This window comes from Hippoglossus hippoglossus, chromosome 14 (genome assembly GCF_009819705.1).
Source record: "Hippoglossus hippoglossus isolate fHipHip1 chromosome 14, fHipHip1.pri, whole genome shotgun sequence".
Taxonomy (NCBI): Eukaryota; Metazoa; Chordata; class Actinopteri; order Pleuronectiformes; family Pleuronectidae; genus Hippoglossus; species Hippoglossus hippoglossus.
The window spans coordinates 24,472,641-24,497,119 of record NC_047164.1 but is presented as its reverse complement, the minus strand read 5'-3'; the positions used below and the strand labels follow the sequence as shown (position 1 = coordinate 24,497,119).

General features: G+C 38.1%; 1 protein-coding gene and 1 long non-coding RNA gene across 8 annotated transcripts in view; one reads left to right on the top strand and one right to left on the bottom strand.

Moving 5' to 3' along the window:
- Window positions 1-24,479, bottom strand: part of alcama (activated leukocyte cell adhesion molecule a) — a 62,133-nt gene that overhangs the window by 4,115 nt on the left and 33,539 nt on the right. For 3 of the 7 annotated variants that reach the window (XM_034606990.1, XM_034606989.1, XM_034606991.1), the window contains exons 2-14: window positions 20,598-20,707; window positions 18,255-18,474; window positions 17,284-17,348; window positions 12,323-12,410; window positions 10,506-10,676; window positions 9,974-10,098; window positions 9,459-9,591; window positions 5,995-6,107; window positions 5,186-5,309; window positions 4,711-4,832; window positions 3,944-4,073; window positions 1,604-1,630; window positions 1-115 (exon numbers count right to left, since the gene is read on the bottom strand). In XM_034606990.1, coding sequence (XP_034462881.1) covers window positions 1-115; window positions 1,604-1,630; window positions 3,944-4,073; window positions 4,711-4,832; window positions 5,186-5,309; window positions 5,995-6,107; window positions 9,459-9,591; window positions 9,974-10,098; window positions 10,506-10,676; window positions 12,323-12,410; window positions 17,284-17,348; window positions 18,255-18,474; window positions 20,598-20,707 — 1,543 coding nt within the window. The remainder of the gene's footprint in view (window positions 116-1,603; window positions 1,631-3,943; window positions 4,074-4,710; window positions 4,833-5,185; window positions 5,310-5,994; window positions 6,108-9,458; window positions 9,592-9,973; window positions 10,099-10,505; window positions 10,677-12,322; window positions 12,411-17,283; window positions 17,349-18,254; window positions 18,475-20,597; window positions 20,708-24,479) is intronic. The other 4 variants (XM_034606993.1, XM_034606992.1, XM_034606994.1 and 1 more) reach the window with 3 other exon arrangements.
- On the top strand, window positions 31-23,836 carry LOC117774518. Its single transcript, XR_004616097.1, has 3 exons — window positions 31-149; window positions 14,421-14,431; window positions 23,824-23,836. It is a non-coding gene; the product is annotated as an uncharacterized LOC117774518 (long non-coding RNA).

Below are 24,479 nucleotides of genomic sequence, written 5' to 3'. Positions count from 1 at the left end.
CTTGCATTCTTCACGTAGAGCCAGTAGATTAGTCCAATTACTGCAGCAGCTATGAGGAGCCCTGCTACAACACCCACTATGAGCTTTGACTGGTCGTCTGAATCATCCTGAGAGCCTGAAAACAGAAAGCAACACACACACTTGACACAGTGTTCGAACAGAGAACCATAACCTTGAGATGCTCCGTACTAACATTTTAGCTCAGGTCTAAACACCTCTGCACTATATAAATTCCAGCAACACCCTCATTGGTTGATTCTTAATCACACAACACTTTCTTTCTTTGTCTTGTGCTTACAGTACAGCAGTGTGTTGTCTTATCACTATAGTAACATTAAAACCATCACTTTAAAACAACCAGTGGAGCTTGTTTATATTCCAGGGAAGTAAGATCATCAGCAGCTCACAGTAAAACGTTGGATATTTTGGAGGAGACACTGTCTTGTGTGTGTTCCTTCAAAAGAGCAGCATTATATCAGTGTGTCAGGGAGACACAGGGAGAGAAAATGCATGACTGTGAGAATGTTAGGCTAACTGATATTCTGCTCCATCACCTTTGTGCACTTTGCAATCACACATATCATTCTACTGAATGTTTCTGTGCAACTCACCATCCCTCATCTCACCCTGAGCACTCTGTCTTCATGTGTAACATAGGGGCATTCCATGTGTATGTGTGGAATACTGTATATATATTCCAGCACATTCCTCATTTTTTTGAAAATGTTCTCTGATCAGAATCCCTCAGAAACGTTTTGGTTTTTACGAGGAAAACAACAGGAAAGAAATCTGAGTCTTAACTAGCTGCCCGCTGAATGATGTGCAACAAGTGATGTACGTTATCAGCTGCTTCATGGGCTTCAATGAAACCTGAGAGCTTATTGAGTGCATCAGGCCTTTTGTTGTAGACTATAACTAAATGAAGTCTCCACTGGCAAACAAGCCAGGCTACTGTCTTTCCCCGTCTGATTCCTTTTTAAACTTGTGCTCAATAACTTCTCAAAGCATACGACTGGGCTTCTTCTTCTTATGCTTATTATTTTCTCATGCACATTGTTTCATGGTGTTAGGGTTAGACTCCTTACTATAGCTGAGAATGCTTCCATTCATTTAGGGATCCTGTCTTGCCTCTTGTCTTGGGCCTGACACTTACTGAAGATGCTTCTCATACCCACACACCTCACTACCGCACAAAATATTATCATACACTTCCAATTGATTCAATGTACTTTGAATCAATTGTAGTCCAACATCCACATTCAATGTGTAGTTCAGATGGTGGCAGTAACTGTGCCACATACATTGGTCTGACAACTGTGTTTTCATCTTTTAGCAAATTCATCTGCAGTGGGTAAATAATAATCAGACACTCTAATTTCTCTAATCAGCCTCTGAGATTTCCTCTGCATGAGTGAGCCCGCTTGAAGACACATAATGAAGATATAAGATAAGATGAGGGTGGCTGATCAGACACAGTCTGCATGTGAAGTGATGGATATGGGTCAGTTAATGCAAGAGCAGAGAGTGATAGTATTGTCAGATTATGTACTAACATTAACAAAAAAGAAATAAAGGATAAGGGCAAAGAAAAACAAAATCTTACCTTTTTCTTCCCTTTCCTCCTTAAAAACTGAAATCAAACATAAATAAATTAGAACTCAAAAATAAAAGACAAACAAAACATACATATTCTGTTTGTCATACTGGATTCTGCACTGATTCTGCCAGATACAGCCTGACAAGATGAAATCAAACGTAAGAAAACAGTAATACAGTAACTAAAAGCAACAATTTAATTTGCTCATCAATGGTATGCCTGTATAAGTATACATTGTCTCTGAGACTGCAGCTGACAGGTAAAAAAAAGCAGGTTTAGAACCCCAACACATAGTAAATCCAGCCAAACAAGGAAGTAGGGAAGGAGGAGGGAGACAAAAGAAGGATTATCACAGACAGAAAGAAAGAATGAGAAGGAACAGCAATGGCACAGCATGTATGCATGAAATGAAATGATACCACACTGGCATTCAGTGTTAGCTTAGTGTTTGACAGCTCTGGCCTTTCATTACATACTCTTTTTGCTTTTGTTTCTTCCCCCATCCCAGTCTCTATAGTAGGTAAAGTGTAAGGATTTAGTGTAATTGGTTTCCCTGCACACATTTAAATAAAAGTTCTACATAAGCACATTCTGCAGTGGTTTGATTCAGCAAATGACTGTTGAGAATAGGTTTAAACTATTGTAGGAAATGAAACAAAGGGTTATACAGTGTTTCAAAAGGAGGAAAAAAACAACTTCAAGTCTCTTCACATCCAAGAAACAGTGCCTATAACAGCAGCCTACTTCTGGTTGTGATTTCACTTAACTACTGCACTATTTACCACAAAGCCTCAAACCTCTTCACACCTGTTTAAATAGAATCCATAAAGTGCAAAACGTGGTATGATTTGGTTCTTTAGTCCGTGTGCATCAACTTATCCTATATGAAGAAATGACTCCTTAATGTCACTTTCCATTGAACTTTACTCTTCTTTATACTGATAAATTGAACAAAAAACAAATCTATTCTGGACTCATAGAGCTATGCACACCAGGCACCACATTTCACCTGAACCAATGACACTGTTGGAGTGTAGTCGTTATTCATTTATTAGATCATTAAATCTTTCTATAGTATAATTCTGTTTGCCAATGTATTCTACAAATAAAGGCAAGAAAACCAGCATCACAAGTCTTCAAACATCTGCAGTGAGTAACTTCCTTCATGGGTGTAAAGCTGCATAAATCAGTTCTTTAGCTTTTCTGTCACCATCATCATCATCATCATCACCACCATCGTCATCGTCGTCATCATCATCATCATCATCATCATCATCATCATCATCATCATCATCATCAGACCAACTGTTCTTCGCACCACAAAGTGATTGGACAAAAAATGTGAACTCATAGCTGATTGTTTTCACCACTATCAGATTAACTGAGTTTTAAACAATTCTAGATGTCAATCACGCCTCATAGTTATCTGGTCTATTCATTATTCCAAATCATTTCTGTTATTTTCCTCTGTATATTTTGCATAAATGTCATGCCTCCTCGCAGCTAAAATTTATATATAATTTTTTACATTTGTTAACCATAAATCTCTTTTCAATAACACAACACCTAAAATGTTCTAACTCTTATTAGCTTTGCTATACCCTGTTAATTTAAATTGGTAAAATAACTGATTTTCACTGTGTCACTCTTTAAAGTTTTATCGTATCTCCTTAGATGACCCTGAAAGAGACTTTGTTTGGTGTTTTCTCTCTTTAGATGTTCTAAAATGTAATGTCTCCTTTGTAGAGTCAGAAGTGAAGTGTTACAATGAGTCGTCACTAATAAAACAAGGCTCCACTAATTAAGCTGCAGCTGAAAGCTGCTCGTACGATCCCTGTTAAGTTACACTGTCAGCAATACCACCATCATGACACCAGCAGCTTGTTTGTTGAGCTGCTACTGATGTAGAGATGGTCATATGTGCATACATCCAATGGGGGAATCCAGAGTAAAGCATGACTTTCATTTGACTGATTTTTCCTCTCTGGATGACCTTCCTCATCTTTATAAGTCAGTATCGCCCTATTCGAGTCATCCACTGTTTAGGGAGTTTGTGTTGCCTCCCTCTGGTCGGGGATTCTCTTTGCCTAAATGCAGGATGAACAGGTTTAAAAACTCATTTGTCCCTGCTGCCATTGGCCTTTTAAATTACTCTTTGTGATTTGTATATTTTTATATTGTTTTCATTTGCATTGTATTTATTGATTGTCTGTTTTTGTCTTGCACTGGCTGTAAAGCAAATCGCCCCTTAGGGATAATAAATATTTCTTGACATGACTTGACTACATTTCCCACAAATAGGAAAATATAACCAACCGACCACCTTGCAGACAAGTATTATCTTACCAGAGGAAACATTGATGGTCATGATGTCATCTCCCAGCCTGTTGCTGACACTGCAGCTGACAGTCAGGTTCATGTTTGGGACCACAGTGATTTTATGGGTAGCCTTGCCATTGATATAGGAGCTCTCCTCCTGGAGGAGCAAGAAAAAGACATTCATGGAAATACAAGATTCTTATTATTATTATATAAAAATTATATTTTCTGGTAAATATAATTATTTTGGGGAAAATACGCCAAAAATATGGGAAAATATGGGAAGACATATCGGGAGAAAAATATTACAAATGTCAACACTACAATATTGTAAGGTCTCAGCGTTAATACGCAAAGTGCCTGGAGATTGTATATGTTGTGATTTGATGCATAACAAATTGAACTGAACTGAACTGAATTGAATTAAATTGAATGTTGCTGCTACAAGTGTTCACCTGCAGGACAATTAGGTTGCTTCAAAAGCAGAAAAGATCATCTGCTAAGACATTTCTTCCCTATGCATTCAGTCTTAATAGATGAATGAAAACCTCAGTAGGAGATCTCTTTACATTATTTCCAGGAGAAAAGTGAACTCTGACAGGATCCTTGAAGAACAATTTAATCATGCAACTCTTAATTTGGATAATTTAGTTGCTTTTGCTGCAGCTTTTTTCCTCCACCACCAGCTCAATTTTACACATCTCTGCATTCAAGATAACTAACGTAGACATATTTACAAATATACACACACACACACACACACACACACACACACATTTGCAACCGACACTTACCTTAGTGTTATTGACACTCCATTGGAAGCTGGGTTCTGGTACTCCCTCAGCCTCGCAGGTCAGAACTTTGTGTTCGGCATCAATAGCCCGGACTTTGGTCAGACTGGTGATCACAGGCTTCCCTGATGTAAACACATTATTTACTTATGATGTAACATTTTATCACACACAAATGTTTAATGTGATGTATCTGGGTTTGCAGAATGTTATTAGTTCCAGAAAAACAGGTGTATTCAGGAGCGCAGAGACCCCGCCAATTTTGACTATTTAATGCACTTTGTCAGGTCAGTGTATGCCTCAAATTATTATAAAATGTTACGTGGTTTAATTTTGATTTATAATGTTTCTTTTTTAATAATTCAAGTATTATAATGTCTTTGTAAAAGAGAAGATTGTGCTGTTAAATATAAGAGCAAGTTATTTACTATTACAGCCAAACGAGGAGAAGGACACAGACAAAATTACACACACCCACCTTCTACGACCAGCTCGAAGCTCTGACGGCGCGTGAGGCCGGTCATGGAAACCTCACATAAGTACAGTCCTGCATCAGCATAGCTCAACTTGCTAAACTCCGGCTCTTTCACTGCCTTTCCATTCTGAAAACCAGACACAATGTCAGCAATGGAGATACAACGGCAACACACAAATTGGCTTTTCCCTGGCCCTTGACAAGGACATCCTATAAATCCATATATGCCAGATGTCAGACTCATCTATCCATCTCTTTTCTATGGCCACTTTTCAGGGGAGGAGGAATATTCATTTCAGAAATAATTGTGGAGATACAGCAACTACTGCTGCTGAAATCTACTTGACAACATGACGAAGACACTCTTCTAATCTAATGTCCAGTGTTATTGTATCTGCAGTGTATACTACTTTATTGCTACAATGATCCAGGCACTTTCCTTATGTTTTGTTTTAAATGTTATGCATTACATTTACCCCATATATTATCCAGATTACTAGGATTCCTACCTTTGTTTATAAAAATCCACCATTTAGTCTATAAATGTAGCATAGGTAGTATAAGCTAAGCTATCTGTCAAACACACAGTGTAAAATGAAAGGTTTGACACTACCATTATGCTCCTCAGGACTTGAAGGAAAAACAAATTATCAGTGATTACTATTCACAACAGTGAGTTTCTGCTGTCAGGTTTTATTACTGGCTGAGGAGACGACAAGACAGTTTAACAAACATGCTGTTCCTTCAAACTCTTTAATTTCCTATGTTTCACGGCAGCCTGTTTCACACAACCCATTTCCAGCACCCTTTACCTTTGTCCAAGACACTTTGGCATCCCCTGAGCTGTTCTTCTCCATCTTCACAGACAAGGTGTCCCCTAGTCTCTTGTCAACCTTCCCAGTGAGACTCAGACTCAGGTCAAGGTCTGAGAAAACAAGAGAGAACAAGTATTATGACAACGAGGTTGTTTGCCTCCACCAGCCAGTTCAGTTGCAAAATGTTCACAGTCCCCCCCCTCAGTTCCTGAGTTAGTTAGATTGATGTCATGTTGAATCTGAAATTTGACCTATTGGATACTAAGTGTCTTTACCTAACGATTTTATCCAATTAGACAACTGCCTGAAAATGGCCGAAAACATATTTTGTAAGAGATGCTATGTTCAAGAAGGGAGGACGAATCAATGGAATGTAAGCACAGTGTCTATTCATCTTGCTGCTTCTAATTAGGAAAACCAACACAATGCTTTAACATTGAAGAGGACTCATTCAACCCTAATGTCACAAGGTCCACTTTCAGACATAATTCTCTGCTGAAGGCTCAGCTTTTATGTCACCTTTCTCACGACCTAAAAGGTTTCTATCAAACACCATTTCAAACACACTGTTAATTAACAAAAAACAAACAGATTTGACAACATTCATTCAGTTTTTTTAAATCTTAATATGAATGAACTTTCCTTTGACGTTTGAGTAGAGTCTTATTAGAAATAGTCTTCAAGCTTTAAGGTGACACCTTGAATTACAGTTTTGTCAATTTTTATTTGAAGCTCAATCTCCGTTCCTTAGTGCCACAGATGAATTCTTCTCCTCATGGAGGTGGGAAGCTTATTACCAACGTACACAGGATCAGATCTGCAGAAAATTGCCAGGATGATGGAGCAGGCTGCTAAAACATTATTTCTCATGTGCATTCTAAAGGGCAAAAGAAGATATGATACAAATAACAACTTGTGGCCAAATGCAGACTAAATCTGCAAACTATAACCCTAGAGAATAAGCCTCAATTTCATTAGTTGTACTGCTTATTGTAAAATTAAGTTATTAACTGTTCCACAGAGGCTCCTCCAAAAAGTCAGAGAGGACTCCTCCCACAATAAGTGTTAATTTTAGCCTTTGTAAACAAAATCTCCAGCATCACACACTACTACTACACTATTCATACACTTTTAGTTCTGTGATGCATAGATTCTCTCTCTGATGTGATTAATAAAATGAGGTCCTCAGTGTCTGCCTGTGAGATTTCTGACAGAAAGTAGCATCTCATCATTCACTGTGTGCACTTGGAATGACTATTAAACAGCACAAAGAGCTTTTTATAGCATTTATGAATTACAAATCAATTTCTCCGATAACCATAAAGTAGCAATACATTGGTGCCATTATTTTTGTTATAATAGAAAACGCCAAAATAATCAGAGTAAAGAGATAAAAAGAAGCTACTTCAAAGTCAGCAGTGAAACTTATTGTAACGCCAACAGTTCCCACAATTCCATTCCATTTCATTTAGCTGACGCTTTTATCCAGAGCGACTTACAATAAGTGCATTCAACCATGAGGGTACAAAACCCTGAACAACAAGAATCAAGAAAGTACTATTTCTTCAAGAAAGCCAAACTACAAAGTGCTATGAGTAAGTGCCATTTAAGTGCTACTAAATTGTTAGTTCAAACTTTTATTCAAGCAGCAATTTGGCGACTGTAGAGAAAACTGGAAAAAAACTCCTGTGATGTGTTTTTGTTTACTACTATTTAAGTGAATTTTGGATGTAAGATTGATGATATTGATTATAAGATTGATTTTTGTGCTGAGCTGTTAAAATGTTTGACAAAGTAAACTCAGCTCCATTAAATGTACTAACAAGTATGTTAGTGAGAACCCCAGCCTTCCTTTCTGACTATGAACATACAAAGAGTATTTTACTTTTACTTGATACTACATGCACCATCATGCTATCTCAGTAACTAAAAAATGTTCATAGAATACCTAGCCACAGTAGCACACCATTACATAAGTGGTACAAATGTCATAATTATATTTACTGCCTTAGCAAGATTACTCTACTACTGGACGGATCACCACAAAATTTGAAAGGTTGGGGTATGGGTCAGGGAAGAACCTATTTAATTTTTGTGCTGATCTTATCACTATGGTGTTAGCTGGAGTACATTTTCACGCACGACTGTCACTCTAGTGCACAACGGATTCTGATTTATAACTACACAGACTAAAGAGTGAAAGGCAAGTTCTCAACAGGGATTTTCCTGAATAGAGAATTGCGAGGCAGCTGCCTCCGTCAAATTTCGTGCTTCCTCCCGACAGAATTCTAGGACTTGTTTTCACTGAAAACATTACGGTGTACACCAGATATAGTGATCACGGATATAGTGATCAACCATTTATACAGATCAAAAGGCTTGGGACAGAATCGTTCCTTTACAAAGGCTGTATAAATCATTAGTCTGCCTACAGTGTTAATTTTGGGTCGATAGTTATAAATATGGCCAGTTACATTTTTTTCTATTTGGCACCAATTTTAAGAAAAATGCATGGAAATGCACGTTAAAAATACATTACTCATCCAATGTCACCTTGATTTCTTCTTTCTGTGAATGTAGATGAAGCCAATTTTATACTCAGAGTATACATACACTGTTCCAAAAGCTAGAAAACTCGATATATCTCAGTGCAGAACTTTCTGCTTTTGTAGGCAGTTGTGGCAGGACAAGAAGAAAAGAAATCATATCATACAAAGAGGTGGTGATGTTTTACTGCTAGTTGTCAGAGGATATTTATGTAACTGCTAATCAGTTAGCCAGAGAACCAGCTACTTTCATTTTCAACGTGAACACATTCCCTCGAGACACAAACCATCACAAAAATATCTTTAACTATGTCTAATTTAGAGAGTTATTGTTTTTTCTTTCCTCAGTCACAAACTCAATTTAAAAGTTGGGAGCTGAAAAAACTATTCTTTCTTTAAGATATGTGAAATGCACTGAAACTGCAATATGGGACATCGAGGAGGGAAAATGCATCAAGCTTGTTCTGTTTGACAATCACAGGGCCCATTTGTTCTGAAGACTCAGAAACATGCACCTGGGAAGCAAGGAGAAATTACTTGAGGGTGTGCTGGGAAACAGCTTAGCAGTTGGAAGAAATGAATTACCGCCCAAAAACCTTGTCACTTTTGCTCACTCGATGTCAGAAATTTCTTATTAGCTCTCCATTTCCCTGCCTGGCACTCCATGCTTTGCCACCCTGCCAGGCTGGGCTCTCAAAGTATCAAGTCGGTTGCCATTACTCTGCTTGCATGACTTTATTTACAGTGAATGGAAATTTCTTGTAATAAATTTCAACCAAGGTGGAAAGAATTTTAGAGAAGTAGCCATTTGTTGGCTCAAGCGAAAGCCAGGACAGCAGTTAGAGGTTTTTAACTGGAATACAGCAGTGCTGTGGTTCAATATGCTAAGTCACTGCATATGTCACGAGTACTCACAGCCAACATCGATGCTTTGGGAGGCCTCCAGTTTCTCGTTGTCAGTCAGGGTGCATTTGTATTCGCCTGCAGCCTCTCTGTTGATGGCAACCAAAGTGTAGTTGTCCGAATTTTCCACCAGTATTTTCTTGCCCTGGTGGAGAGATAAGAGAATGGGGAGCATGGAGAAGAGAGAGGTACCATAAGCGTCTGTCATTCTAATAGAATATCAGGAAATGATAAAAAAAAGCAAGATAGAAGCAGGGATGAAGACAGGAGCCATTTCTTAGAGAAAGAACGCAATGTAGAGGTCCAATTAATTACTTGAAATATTGTTTTCACCTAAAGTCAGATTGAAGGCTTTCAAAATCACATAGCAATAACTGAAAGTCTCAGCTCTTGAATTTTCAACATCATCATTAAGTTTAAGTTTTCAAGTCAACTTCAGAAGAAGATACTATTTGTGATAATGCATGGTAACAATGTGGGGTTAAGAAATGCCAGAGTACTCAGCTGACGTTTGGCCTCTGACTGACCTTGATGTGGAAGAAGAAGGAGCTGGGTGGAGGGTTGCCGTCAGCGTGACACTTCAGCGTCACATTATCTCCTTCTACAATGGGCCTCTTGGACATAACCTGGAGGCTAACCTTCTCTGATGGATCTGAGAGGTTAAGTGATCAATTTAGGGGAAAAGGGAAGATGAAAAAAAAGGTAGCATGAGTCAATCACAGGCACTTTCTAATATGTCATCTTCACACCAGGTCAATTCAACTATCAAGCAATGTTTACTTTATGTTTATTTATTTATCTGTAACAATCAAATAATCTTTCATCATGAACCATGTGTGTAGACTGTCCCGCTTACAAGCTCAACACGCATACATACAAAAGGCTCAGTTATACTAATTACACACGTTGTTTTGTGTATTTAGCACCTACAAGTGATGTTAATCCTAAACAAATAATTATTAAACATCTCTCAATCAAACAATTAAGCCACTAGCCAAACTAACCAACAAATTTGTTATAAGATGCATCCAGTTATGGACTGCATTTGATTTCACTCACAGTGAATGGGAATAGGTTCCAGGACCGTCTCCTGATTGGTCTTCTCATGTGTGGCCATGCAGGCAAACACTGCGCCAACATCCTCCTTGGTGGCTACATACTGAAGCATGGAGGAGGTGGTGGAAAGGCCTGTGGCTGGATCCAGCTTCATGCTCGGGGTGATCACAGTGGCTGTACAGGCAGAGACAGGGTGATGACGAACATGCACATGCACAGACTTTTGAGTTTAAGTGGCATTTTCTTCCTTCACTAGATGTTTCTGTCATAAAATTCTGTAGATCTGAGTTGATCACAAAGACTTCGAGTAACTAAAGTAGCATATTCAAATCTTTGATGAAACGCTGTCTTGCTAAATTAATTCAGTCTCTTTCCTGTTGTCTTCTGTCTATTACTGCTGTAAGACCTGTCTGGTGTTAGTAATGGTCTCATTGGGAGCTGTGGTCCCTGACCATCTCTGCTCCTCCTCTCTGTTGTTTGCAGTTACTGCTGCTAGATCTATTTGCAGCACTTGGCTTTTTCTGGATTTTAACTTCTTTTTGAAAAAAACGCCTCAGCAGCAGTCCACTGCTGCCTGTAGGGATTAAACAGTTGGTTACACCTTGTTCAATCTTTAATACTGTAATTACTGAGGTGATTTGGTTGATACTGTCCATCATCACCCAGATTTGGCAAGACACAGGCCCAACAAGCACCGTGCGTTTGTTGTAAAAATGTGGTGAATGGAGTGGCAGGTAGTGTCAGAGCTACAGATTTATTCAATTCATTTTATTTGTATAGCGCCAAATCATAACATACATTATCTCAACGCACTTTAGATGTTACGTCAAGAGAAACCCAACAGTTCCCACAATGACACCTTTGGTGACTGTGGAGAGAAAAAGCTCCCTCATTTATTTCGGATGGCAAAGTCAGAATTGTGCTGTAAAGGGGTGGGTGGACCAGGGAGAGAGAGAGGGAGGCAGCTGTAAAAGCAGGAGAGCTGCTCGTGGTCTGGCCATAGCTAGCAGCTGCTAGCATCCCTTATCAAATGCAAATTGTGTGTGTTTAACAAAAGTTGGTATTTTGTTCTGACTCTCAGGCGTTTGGGGTCGATGTCAGCATTTAATATTACAATGTGTTGACCTGTCTCTCCTCCGCTCTGCTCTGTGTGTGTGCGTCACCCCTTCCCACACACAGAGAGCAGAGACAAACTCCACTATGACAACTAAACGCAATAGAGAGGCTTTTTCTTTGGTATCTTTCTAGACAATGGTAGAGAACACACTGCGGTTTAAACCTTTTTATTTCATTCTTCTGTTGGATTTTCCAGTGTTATCATGACAACTTTGTTCGTATTTGTCTGAAGTTCAGTAAATCATTGAACTCAAGTCTTGAGTCAGTTAGTCTACTTTGCTGTCAGGGGGAAATATACATTTGCTGTCTCCTGAAATAACTTCCTTAGCAAGGTAAAACCTCCCTCTGTATATTGCATGATGCAATGTTATTTTTTTATTTCTAATATATATATTATTTACCTTATGTTTTGAACATTATCAGTACATGTTAACAGTACTGTGATAATAAGGATATCCTTGATAACACTATAATCACGATGAAAAATGTTCACTCCGTTCCAGGTCTACTTGGATGACAAGTAAACACCAGTAAATAATGGATTTCCATTTTCTATTGTTTAAGCTATTATCTTGTTAAATAGACAACACTTACTCTTCTGTCACTGCACATAAACTCTTGTTTCCCAGAGGAATCTCCATATGACAGAATCCTGTCTGTGTGAATGTTGGGTAGTTTCTCTGTGTGTCAGCAAGATATGTTACCTTTCCCATCAACTACCAATGGCTGTCCATTCTTTGTCCATGTAATCGTAGCTGCAGGGTTCGCATCTGTCGCAACACACGTTCCCACCTGAGTAAACATACAAAGGGAAGTAAACGTTAAATGGAAAGGCTGTTTTGTCATTTAATTGAAAATGCTAAGAGGCCAATGCAAGAGGATGTGATGATGTTTGTTATTTATTAACTGAACAATATTAAACATGCTCTTATATTTATAAGCCTTTATTCTGAATTGAAAATGGACAAGAAGACATCAATATAACATTATCCTTGGTTTCAGTGTGGACAGATTTGTAAATATTTTTACCAACACAATTTCCCCCTGGCAAAAATAATAGTGGAAGAAAAATTACACAATAATATAAGCACACATCTGCTTCACTGTAAAACCAATGTCAGATAACTTTTACTTGTGTCCTAAGGGATGTATAATGTAATGCCTCTACCAAGAGTAGAGTAGAATGTTGGATATTTGCCAGAAAAGGCAAACAACTATCTCATTCAGCAATGAATTACTTTTTGTGTTCACAAGCACAATTTCTCCCTGTTTCGTTCCTGTATCTTCAAGATTGAAGGTCAACAAAGGTAGCAGAGATATGCTGTGTGTGAACCAGATAGGGAGTGAGTCACAAGCACATTCCTTCTCTGATAAAGCCTGGTTTCATATCCTATACTACAGCCTGCACCTCTCAATAAACGTGACCTATTTCAAGAAGCAGAATGGTCCTACAGTAGAAGCACAAACATTTATTAGAAGGGGTATTAATTCATGTAATACAGTTACTTTATGTGCACAGATGGATTTATATTTAAAGACTCCTCAATATAGGTGTTAAAGCAGCAACGTCAGGCCCCGGGACCATACACAGCCCACATGACAATTCATAAATACAAAAAAAAGTGGTCCGTTCATGGTCAGGGTGAACCTGAATATAACAAACTTGTGGTGTTGTGTGTCATCACTGACAAGTATCATGGTGACTGTCAAGAAAAGAAAGTAGCTGTGGAATGTTTTGCTTTGAATAAACAAACAAATACGAATTTTTGGTGAAGTAACAAACAAGTCAATGTGTCTAATTTGTGCATCGTTTCACAGCATAATTACATCTGTACCCATACGTACATGCAAGCCAATGAAAATGAGACAGGTCAAGCTTTGTGCATACTCCACTTTCCTATCATTTGGAATTCCACTTGAGTCTCAAGCAGCCCTGCCCTCAACTACCCTCTGTGCAAGTTATAAAACTAAAATCCCTCTCCTCCAATCGCTCTTTTTCTCTCACTCTTATTCCCTACAACTCTGCCTGTCTGTCTCTGCTCACAACAAAATGCTCAAAGCTGTTCAGTAGCACCTGAATTGGTGGGAATACCAATAGAGGGAGAAGTAATCACTTGCTCCATACTAAATGTGTATATACTGCATGCGGTGGAAAAATGCACATTGCAGCCCACAGCTTTTCAAAAGTGTTATGCCTACGCCCCGGCGAAAGCCAGTAGCCGGATGTTTTCCGGTTGTCCGTCCGTCCGTGAAAGCGATATCTCAAAAATGCCTTGACGGAATTTCATTAAATTTGGTCCAAATATTCACTTGGACTCAATGATGAACTGATTCGATTTTGGTGGTCAAAGATCAAAGGTCAAGGTCACGGTGACCTCACGAAGCAATTTTTTTACCTTGTGAATGCAATATCTCCGAAACCGCTTGACTGTACTTGAGGGAATTATTTCACGTTTGGCACAAACATTCCCATGAGCCTGCTATCAGATATGTAGCTGGTAGAACATTGGGAATAACACTAACATTAGTGGGACAAGCAAAAAGGTGTTCAGTGGAAACTCAGCTCCCCGCCGCTTGAAAATAATTCAGACCGTGTCAAAGCAACAACGAGCGTCATATGTGTGTTTTTATAGCAGCGGATATGCGTCAGTTCTCTGTTGTTGAGAACGCAGGGTTCAAACACATACTGAAAGTAATCGAGCCCCGTTATGAAGTTCCCACTCGTCCGCATTTCAGCCGGCAAGTCACATCATACCAGCCCTTTATAAACCTCTGTCCCTGGCGTGAGAGTGTTCTCCACAGCAGGAGACACAGTTAGTACCAGCAGGGCATCAAACCCTCTCTGTAAACAATGTGGACAAGTTCATTTGTTTTATTAAAAAAATGAAAATACATATATTTAATATTGATAATACAATAACTATGCAGTACTGTCAATTTTCTACATGCTGCACCTTAATGGATATTTATTTTACTATTTTTATTTATTTAGTTATGAGTGTTTATTTTGTTATTTTATATTTGTAAAAATTACTGAGGTAAGAAAGACACAGCCATAGTTAACAAGGGTTGAATAAAAATAAATAAAAAAATCTGTGTAATGTTTTCTGTTACTTGTTTCTACTGTAGGGATAACGTACCGAACCATGACCTCAAAACAGAGGTACGTACCCAACTGTGATTTTTGTGTACCGTTACACCCCTAAAATATATATATATATATATATATATGTACTCAAACTTCAGAGAATAAAAATAACAGCAACATTAGTAGAGACTTCCTGGCACGGGTCAGGTGTTTAACTCTATGAATCTCAGTAAGTTTCTTTTTGAAGCAAACACATATGCGTTTTTTCATGTTAATGTCAGTTAAAAGCATTTTAATGGCAACCATACTGAGCTCAGTCATCTTTCACCACAGCGTTTCTTAAACTGCAGCTCAATAGCAGTAATGGCCCCCACTGGAAAATGATCAGCATAAGTACTGACTTATCACAACTGGGCCAGAGAAGGAGGCGTCTGACACCACAATGATGTAGGTGAGCGTCTGTTCAGTAACATGAGAAGTAAAAATGATATAAAAGGTCTATTAAGAAAGATTTATTTCCACATTAAAGTCACTATGGCACAGTTTAGCCAGAGGAATACTTTATACTGTTTGAGAGCCAAATCCTTAATTTATGTATATGTGTTAACAGCCAGGATGTGTCCTGTTAGTTCTAAGTTTACAACAATCCTTAAAAACTGGTGACAGATTTTTTTCACAGGTAGTGTTAATCTATCTATGATCAATGTAATCGTATCATCAAATAGCAGAGTGAAGTCTTGATCCACCTTTAAGAAAGAAGATATCAAACTATCACGACAGGAAATACTGTCAAACTGTCAACACATTATAAACAACTATCTATTACAGTCATGCCAGTTTAGGGTAATGAGTTCTAATTATAAAGTCACAACATTCTGTGATGCTACTGATGATTGATTTTGTTTGTATTCTCAATATATTTTTTAAAAAATGTCCGCAACCAGATTTTTTTTATTCACATACCTTTTACATTGAATTAAAGAAAGTCCAACTATCCTTCAACCTAATGCAACTTCATATACTTATGCTGTTGGCTGCACTTCACCTGCAGCAGCATATTTAGTGACATATGCATGTACGTTAAGATGCAGGCTGAGACAGTGTGCACTGAGAGGCATAACGAAGTGGCTGGGATAGTGTACAGGAACATCTGTGCCGAGTATGGATTGGAGGTACCCAACAGAGAACAACAGAGCTAAGATCCTGTGGGACTTCAGATTCCAGACTGACAAACAGCTGCTGGCTAACCAACATAGTGGTGGTAGACAGAAAATAGAAAACAGAAGAGGGCAGTAGTGATAGAGATATATCAGAGCCGTGGATCTTCACTAGCCTTACACTTCGATTACGATTAAGCAGTCAACGATTTGAATGCACAACGATGCATCGATGCATTTCAATGTACCACATCGTCAATTGCAAACAACTGCACATGGCTGCTTTTACATTAATTAATACACTTAGTCAGACAAATATGAATGCCATTTTCATTTAGAAAGTTCTTTAAAGTATTTTAATTACTTTTAAGTATCATAGACTGTTTCTGTTAATACTGGTGTACTGTAATTTACAAACAGTCTATGACAGTGGTCAGTGCTCCCCACACTGATTTGACATTCATTCAGTTTACTATTAAAATTGACAGTGTCTGAATCAACAATCAACTGGTCTTGTGACTTATTTAACTTATACAGAGTTCTTTGTTTTAGTCAGACCTTGGATATAGTTATTTTTAACTAAGAGGACACATCACGAAATGTCATGATCTCTCCTTTCCTCCAGCTGCTCTGCACTGTGCTTTCATTAGGATCATTACTTTCTCATGTTCTTACATGAGAGGTGCTAGTTTTCTAGGGGTGATTTCACATATTGTGATATGTTATTAGAATATTTTATTTATAAAATAGTTTGAACGATGGCCTAGCAGCCAGCAACCGACTACCATTTTACACAGCATAATATTTGCATAAATATGATGTCAAAAATGAAACAGACTTAATCATTCCCTGTGCTGATCTACTACATACTGCTGTTGATGCATATTGGCTTCCACAGCCCGAGTCTACCTAATCCAGACTAGTGCAGTTTAGTGGGTGTAGAAATTGCAAGAAATATTTTACTGGGGGAGGACTCCCTTTGCCAATTACCACCCCATTATCAATCATAACCAGGCGCCCATGATGACCAGTCATTTCACATAAATACGATCTGCACTTTCAAAATTGTCAAATCTTCAATCATCAATCATCGTTCATTTTTTCTCTTGATGTCCTCTAATGCCTTTGGCTGCTTGAACTTTGTAAACTATACAACATGCGAGTTTCCTGTGGGCCCCTGCAGCCCTGGACCATAGAGCGAACTCATGCAACACTCTCAGCTGGTTTTCATGTGACATGTGGAGCAATATTCAACTACAACAGAAATCTCTCAGTTCCTTGACTGGAGAAACGTTAACTTTTAGTTCATAGAATTACAGGACCTCATTCTGTTCATAAAAAAACTGCCCATACACACAAATTTGTGTGCTTCAGTCCACTGTACAGCACACTACAATGTAAAGACTGGGGTGAAACTTACCGTTGTTGGTTTGTCCCTCTGAAGTACTTCAGCCTTGTCCAGAATCTGAACAGATGACGGTTTCTCTGGAAACACAGATGCAGAAAATCGTGTTTCAGAAATGCACAGATATGACTTGGGAAGAATCTGTAAAATGTACTTCATATTTCCTCCTTTTCTATATTTGTGTCGAAAATGTCTGCCGTTATGTACAGAGCTGAGGGGCACAGTGAGAACAAACAAACCAACATTTCAATGACATTGTTCAGCAGCTGGTGAGTAGATACTGTAGCCCAAGTTAGTGCTTAGCTGCAAATGTATTGGGTTGTTAAAATTCAAGCTGAAGGATATAATTTCAACCTGTCCCCTTTTATCTAACCTAATATACTCTCTGAGGCCTATTGAGCTATTCTCTTCATGTCCTATTTCACGGATGAGCTCACAAAGCCCATTAGCAAGTGACACATGGCCCGTTTTTGGGAGTGAAATTTGGATTCAGAATCATATATCCTAAAGCACAGAATGGAACAAAAGCACAAAAAACATAGTGGATAACATTGAGTTTTAATTAAAACTTACCTGGTAGTTAACTAAATTGCAAAAAAATGTCACCCTTATATCTTTGAATAAGCTGGAAAATATAAATTATTTGGGATTATTAGTCAAGCTAATGGCTTTCTGTTTACATAAATGACTTCATGACACCAAACTTGCTTGTAACGTGGTTATATTCTCAAAATTGTTCTCCATTCAACGGATCAACCTGCATGAGTTCATTTATTTGAAGAGGACTAAATATTTGCCCTGTAAAACCAATGATCAGTATAAAACCAATACATAAAATACTGGAAAAATGATTTGATGTTGACCATGTCAATGAATTTTTTTTATTATTTTTTTATATCAATGAAAATAAAACAGAAATAAAATAAACTAGAAAGAGAAATCCTGTGAATAAACCCTGTAGTGTGCTGTATGAATTGTATACATACTGTGGACAGCAACAGGGACAGGGAACTCCAGGATGTTGTTGACTGACACAATCATGCAGGTGAAGGTCTTCTGGTCTTTAAGTGTGGCCTGGGTGATGAGCAGGTTGGACTTTTTATCTATGCTGACCCGCCGGGCATAATCATCTGTGGCCTGAACTGTAGCCTGTTCATTGCTGGCCTGTTTGACCAACAGATCGCCAGGAGTGCCATCGTCTTTTTCCTAAAACATGAGGTCACAGGGAAGACACAGATGACACAAAGGTCTACTGATTCTGGAAATCTGAATGACTGTTTCTCATTTCTCCGTTATTTTTACAGTTTACTGAAACAGAGTGACACAATATTAAACCCGTCAATCAACAAACCTCCATACTATGCCTTACAGTGAACAAATATTAATCAAGAGATGAAAAACAATGTCTCATCGTTCCTGATCTTAGTGAAAATGCTTTACCTGCAGCCACACAGCTGCAGTAGAAGTTAGATCAGACTGATTGAAAACGCTGCTGCTCCAATCCTCACTAAAAAGTGGATCATATTACTCCAGTTTTTAAATCTTTACACTGCTGAGTAAAAGAATTGACCTCAAATGACTGCTGCTGCTTTACAAAGCACTGAATGGTGTATGGCCAAAATACTCCTCCTACAAATATCTTGGTGTTTTTATTGACAACTCACTAAGTAATATGACTAAGACTAAGTATATAGTCTCTGCAGCAGATTACAACAAAGGTTGCATTTTATTGTTGTCTAAAAGTGCTTGGCTTTGACCAAAGATGTATGCTGATTTCTTATCAGGCAGTCCTAAAGAGCCTAATCCGGCACGGAATGACAGCTTGGGTGGATAACCTCTCTGCGCAGTTGAATATCAAACTGTACCGGTTGATTCATTCGGCATGGAAAATCATCTGCATTAAAGAGCACATATCCCTGCAGACTTGTTATGAACACGCTACTTTAGGACAAGCCAACACGATTGTTAATGAAACATATTCTGCACACACAGCATGGGTAAAGAGCCCAAGACAACTTTCCCACTCTGTGGGACAATAAAGTTCATCTTTATCTTTATCTTAACATTTCTGAACTATACTGCGATAAAGCATCAAGACCCCTCAGGTCGTCAAGGAGGATTGGGGTTATTTAGTTTAGATATTTTGTGTAATTCCTTAGTCTTAAGTTTAGTATTTAGAGTTTCTGTATTTGGTTAATACGATTTGTATTTCAAATTGCAGACCAACTGCCCTGTTTTGTTTCTTTATCTGTTAGTTCATGTGATCTATTTTATCCACTTTGTGTTGAATCACTCTGATCAGCCAGTGTATTTGCCATTTGTTCTGTGTGTTAGGTCAGTTGGATTGTTCTTGTTGTTTTTGCATACAACTATAATCAGTTTTGTTAACGTCTTTTATGGGCCTGAACTTCATTGTTTGGTTGTTTTTTTGTTTTTTTTTGTCATGTTTGTGTAAATAGAGCCCTTATGTTCAAAATCCACCCAAATGTACTTGTGCCTTTTAACTTACTCCCTCACAGACATGGATACCGAAATTCTGTTTATTCTAAATGTTTTTTTAAGGCCACTCGGGATTCCTTTGTTTAATTTATCGCTTGAAGTTTCGCCTTGAAGTTACATAGGCATCTCTACTTCTTCAGCCACAGCACTAATAAGAGTAATGGCAGCTAGACAGGAAATGACTCATAGTTTCATATTACTCACTCCCTCCTACTGTAAGGTCATGTTTACACAGTTGGTTAACTAGGGCAGCAGTGCTGCAGGTGCATCAGCACAGCAACATACATTTTGCTTGGACTATAGAACTCCTGCACACTACAAGCAGGCAGGGCATGTCAAATAAATGTGGAGAGCTTAAAAATAAGTGTATTAATTGATGAAAAAGTAGCCATGTGCAGTAATATAGAGAATTGAGGAAGTGACACATCAAGATTCATCAAGATGCATTAAATCGTTGTGAATCAAAATCGAATTGATCCGTGAGGCTAGTGAAGATTCACACCTCTAACTTTTGTGGTGTTATTGTATTAATGTGAAGCACTTTGCTCTGTGAAATGCTCTATACTAAACTTTACTTACTTATCGAGAAAAAGTTAAAAATGCAAAACCTGTATACATCTTTAGTTTACCTAATTCTTCAAGGAAAAAAAGTGGAACAAATTGACAATGTTGAGGCACACACAGCAAAGAAAAGACTAAGACAAGATCACTTCATATTGTCCGACTCCTCTTCTTCCATGTCCCAGAATGTCTTGGCTTACGAAAGTGTGCATTCAATAAACCTAAACTCTTCACAAACTATATTGAGAGTCATCAAGTGTCTTACTTACATATTTCCACTTGATGAACATTAGATCCTCTGGTACCGCAGCTCCATTGTTGCACGGTATAACAATGGTCTCTCCATACAAAGCAGTCACTGTATTTGTACCCAACACTGCAAGACACAAGACATCAGATTGTTACAATCATTAAAAATATACTGTTCTATTACAAGAGATCCACAGTTTTGACTGCTCTGCATACTATTGTGTTGAGCTTAAATCAAATCATACACATTCCAGCACAGCTGTCTTTCTGTCTCATAAGATTTTCTCAATTGTATCTGATGAGTAGTCTGAAATCACTTGATCTGGAGCCTTTGTTCAGTGGTGAGGGGCAGAAAGAATGGAGGAGTAAAGCTAAATATATGATCCCAGAGTTTTCAGACACCCTGAAGGCGACTGTGGTTAGATTGTGTATCTCCTCCTAACTATAAGTGTCTTCAAATTGATGGGTATGAACAAAGTGAATAAAGGTACACCAAGCTACGTTGTCACTTCAAATTTTGCGACATCACATTTCAAACACGCCTCTCATTAAGTCTGATGGCAGGGGTGCAAGAGTTTGGGTTTGGTAGGTTAAGGTCAGTGCTCCTTGTGCTCTACAATGCCATTTCCTTTGTCCACTCACGTGAGGGCGCACTAAGGTGGAGTAGTTGCTATGGCTGCACAGCCCAGACATGTGCAGCGTGGGAGGAGAAAGAAAAGGAGTGAAGATAAGATGGATGGAGGTCCGTGCAGAGTGGAAGGACACTAAGGTCTTCACGCTTCAACTCTTTCTCTTTGAGCTTTTCTCTAAACAGGCTGAACAAGAAGCGCTTCAAATTCTGGTCATTCCAGAGTGATGAGGAAAGACAAGGCACAAATTCAGCAGCAGCTTATTCTCAGGCTTGACTTTATATGTTTCCTTGTCTTGGAGCAAGGTTTAGTGATAGCAAATCATTAACTACTTATAGCAAGCATTCATTTCTATTACAAGTTTATTCTGTGTAATCAAGCAAAGTATTAAAACAAACCACACATGACACAGCAGAATTCTTCTCTGCCATCACTAACATTGATTTATAAACAGGGTCAATTTACTACTAAGTTGAATTCAATTAAATGAATCTGATAAATCTGATGCAGCCGTCACTCCGTCTGGAGTCACCACTCGGTGGTCTTGTGCAATGCCCTGTCCACAGTATTATCTGACTTACACACATCATGTGTAACTGCCTGTCAACACTAAAGGCTACTGTGTAAACAGGTGCAATGGAACATATAAACTGGAGCAGCTGTGGTGAGTTAGCTACGTGTTGAAGGAAAGTATCACAGTCATCTATGCTGCAACACACAAGTTCAACTGTTGATCCAAGACATACTGAGCTAAGCTAAGGTAACCAGCAGATCTGAATGGTGTGTGATAACAGTGAAAAAAGAAGAAGAGATCTATGGATGCTTCAGCAGAACTAGTTTATGTTTAAATAGACAGAGGCTATTGATTCCCAGTGATGAAGAAAAAAAAAATAATAACAGTGCAAAAAAAAAACAGCAACAGAAATGTGAGCATCTGGAAATGAGACAATCCGCTCATAAAACATTTTTATCAAGTAAAATAACCAAGCAATCTTGAAGTTATTAAGTTAAATTACTCTGATAAGTAAAACATAAGTAATTCAAAATATACTCGAGAAACATTACTGTCATATCTTTAAGAAGGGGGATACATTTGTTACGGGGTGATAATAATAAAATATATAAAAGAAAATCTTAAGGCGAGCAGGATATGCATTAGTATTTCTGTGCATTTTGCAAATACATGGTTTCCAGTTAACTCCAGTCTATTTTACAAAGAGGTCTTTCCATTATTTATTTATACATGGGGTAGACAAAAAATTAGAAACACCCAGACACTACAGCAGGTGCCCAAATACTTTATGTATCAGTAGTTAAGTGTTGTGTTATTCTTAATTCCATCACCAAGATGTTCATTTTTACAGCAAATGTTTATTGGTTCAAATATCAGTTATCATATCATTCATTATCATGAATTTGATTATCATGAAATTATCTGTATCGTCTGACAGCTAAAAACTGCTGTATTCTCCCTTTCCTCATGATAGTAAAGTGTGGTTCTGTTTATTCAAAGTTAAAGAACACACTTGTTTGAATGTGTTTAGTATTATTTTTAGTATTTCAAGGAAATCATGCACAGAGCTGTTTTCAAATTACTACAACAGTGTATACTGTTTGCAACACTAGTTGTGGTTAAATGAAAAAGTTCCATTGAGTTCGCTGGTAATGCAACACACAGGTCACATGGGAATTCAGCACACTGACTCAGCTAAATTTATCATCTTTGAACACATAACAACAGCTACCAAGAAGTAAACAAACTGTCTGAGTAAATTTGTGCTGGATGGCTAATTATGAAACTGCTGCTGGAAGAAAATTCACTGTGCAAAGAACAAAGTTGTGAAAATAAAAAGACAATTTTGATTTAGGGGCTGTTGTTTGTTTCCTGCCCAGTTTACTGGATTCCACATAAAATCAAAGGAGAAGCGGAGAAAATAGTAAAAAATATCATAGCTACAAATGATGCATACAAAGGCATACAACAATTTTATTATCAACTATTATAACTAGTAGCATTTGCTGGTGAGTGGCAGCAGCCAAAACATAACTAGTAATAGGATAGAGGCATAATCGTTTTAGCTCCGCATCAGAAATAATCTGTGTCCATACTAACACACCTGAAAACACATATCACAAGACCATTCACCTACACAGGTCATGTGCTTGCCAGTGTAAACAGGAAGCAGATTGCCTATTTGCATTTGGTTGCTTAGATGCAACGAGGAAAAGGAATGGTGAATGAAAGAGCAGGGATTTCTTTTCTTGGATCAACAAAGAGATGGAACTGTTACGGACAGTAAAGCCTAGTTCACACAACATGAGTCTTAGCCCAATTTTCCAGTCGCCCATGAGTTTTGGATATTGCCAACAAAGCCCCAGAACCGAGCCAAACCGGCTTTTGATCAGCAGTCACCAACAGATAGCCAGGACAAGACTTTTACATATTGATTTCATGCAAAGTATCAAGGCATTAATTCAGTAGTAGGCTAAGTACGAACCACATAAAGTAGAAAAGTTAGTGTACATTATTTACGTAATTATCAATAATATAATGTCATTACTACACAACTGTGAGGTGAAATCCACTGAACTGTTTCACCTCTCCTTATTCTGTGAGCAGAATTACACAGAAGAGAGGAAGAATCATTTGGATTCACTGTGTAACCTCTCGTATGTGTTTCATTAATCATCATAAACAAATGTAGTTTGGAGACCAGACATACAGAGATCCTTCTGGTGAAAGATTGTATAATGTGTGACCCCCTGTTGTCAGTCATGTATACACTCACAACGTCTGCAGGAGACCCATTCACAGGACTGAAAGTCGTGTGAGACCAATCAGGATCTACACCATCATTTCAGAAAGTCTCAGTTTCTGTGTCTCCAGATTTAGGTGCAACGCCCGCAGTTCTCAAACAGAAGGGCCAGATGCATTTCCAGATATCGGTATATATCGCGATATAATTTAAATAACCAGAAAATAACTAATTTCACATTTGTGTTGTACAATGTTCTTCTTATGTACAAGAATCTTTTCTTATGCACAAAACAGATTTTTACTTGCTCGTACAATCATCCTGTGCCGCTGCACTTCACTTATAACATTTCATACAAACCACTACAGTGAAAAGGTGTATATGATGCACATACTCACATTTTTTTTATTTAATTTTTAATTTTTACCCATTGCGTTTTTCAATTTTTTTATTCTCTTGTCTACCTCATTCTGATGTGCCTGCTGCTGTAACAACTGTGTGTGGTTTAATAAAGTTT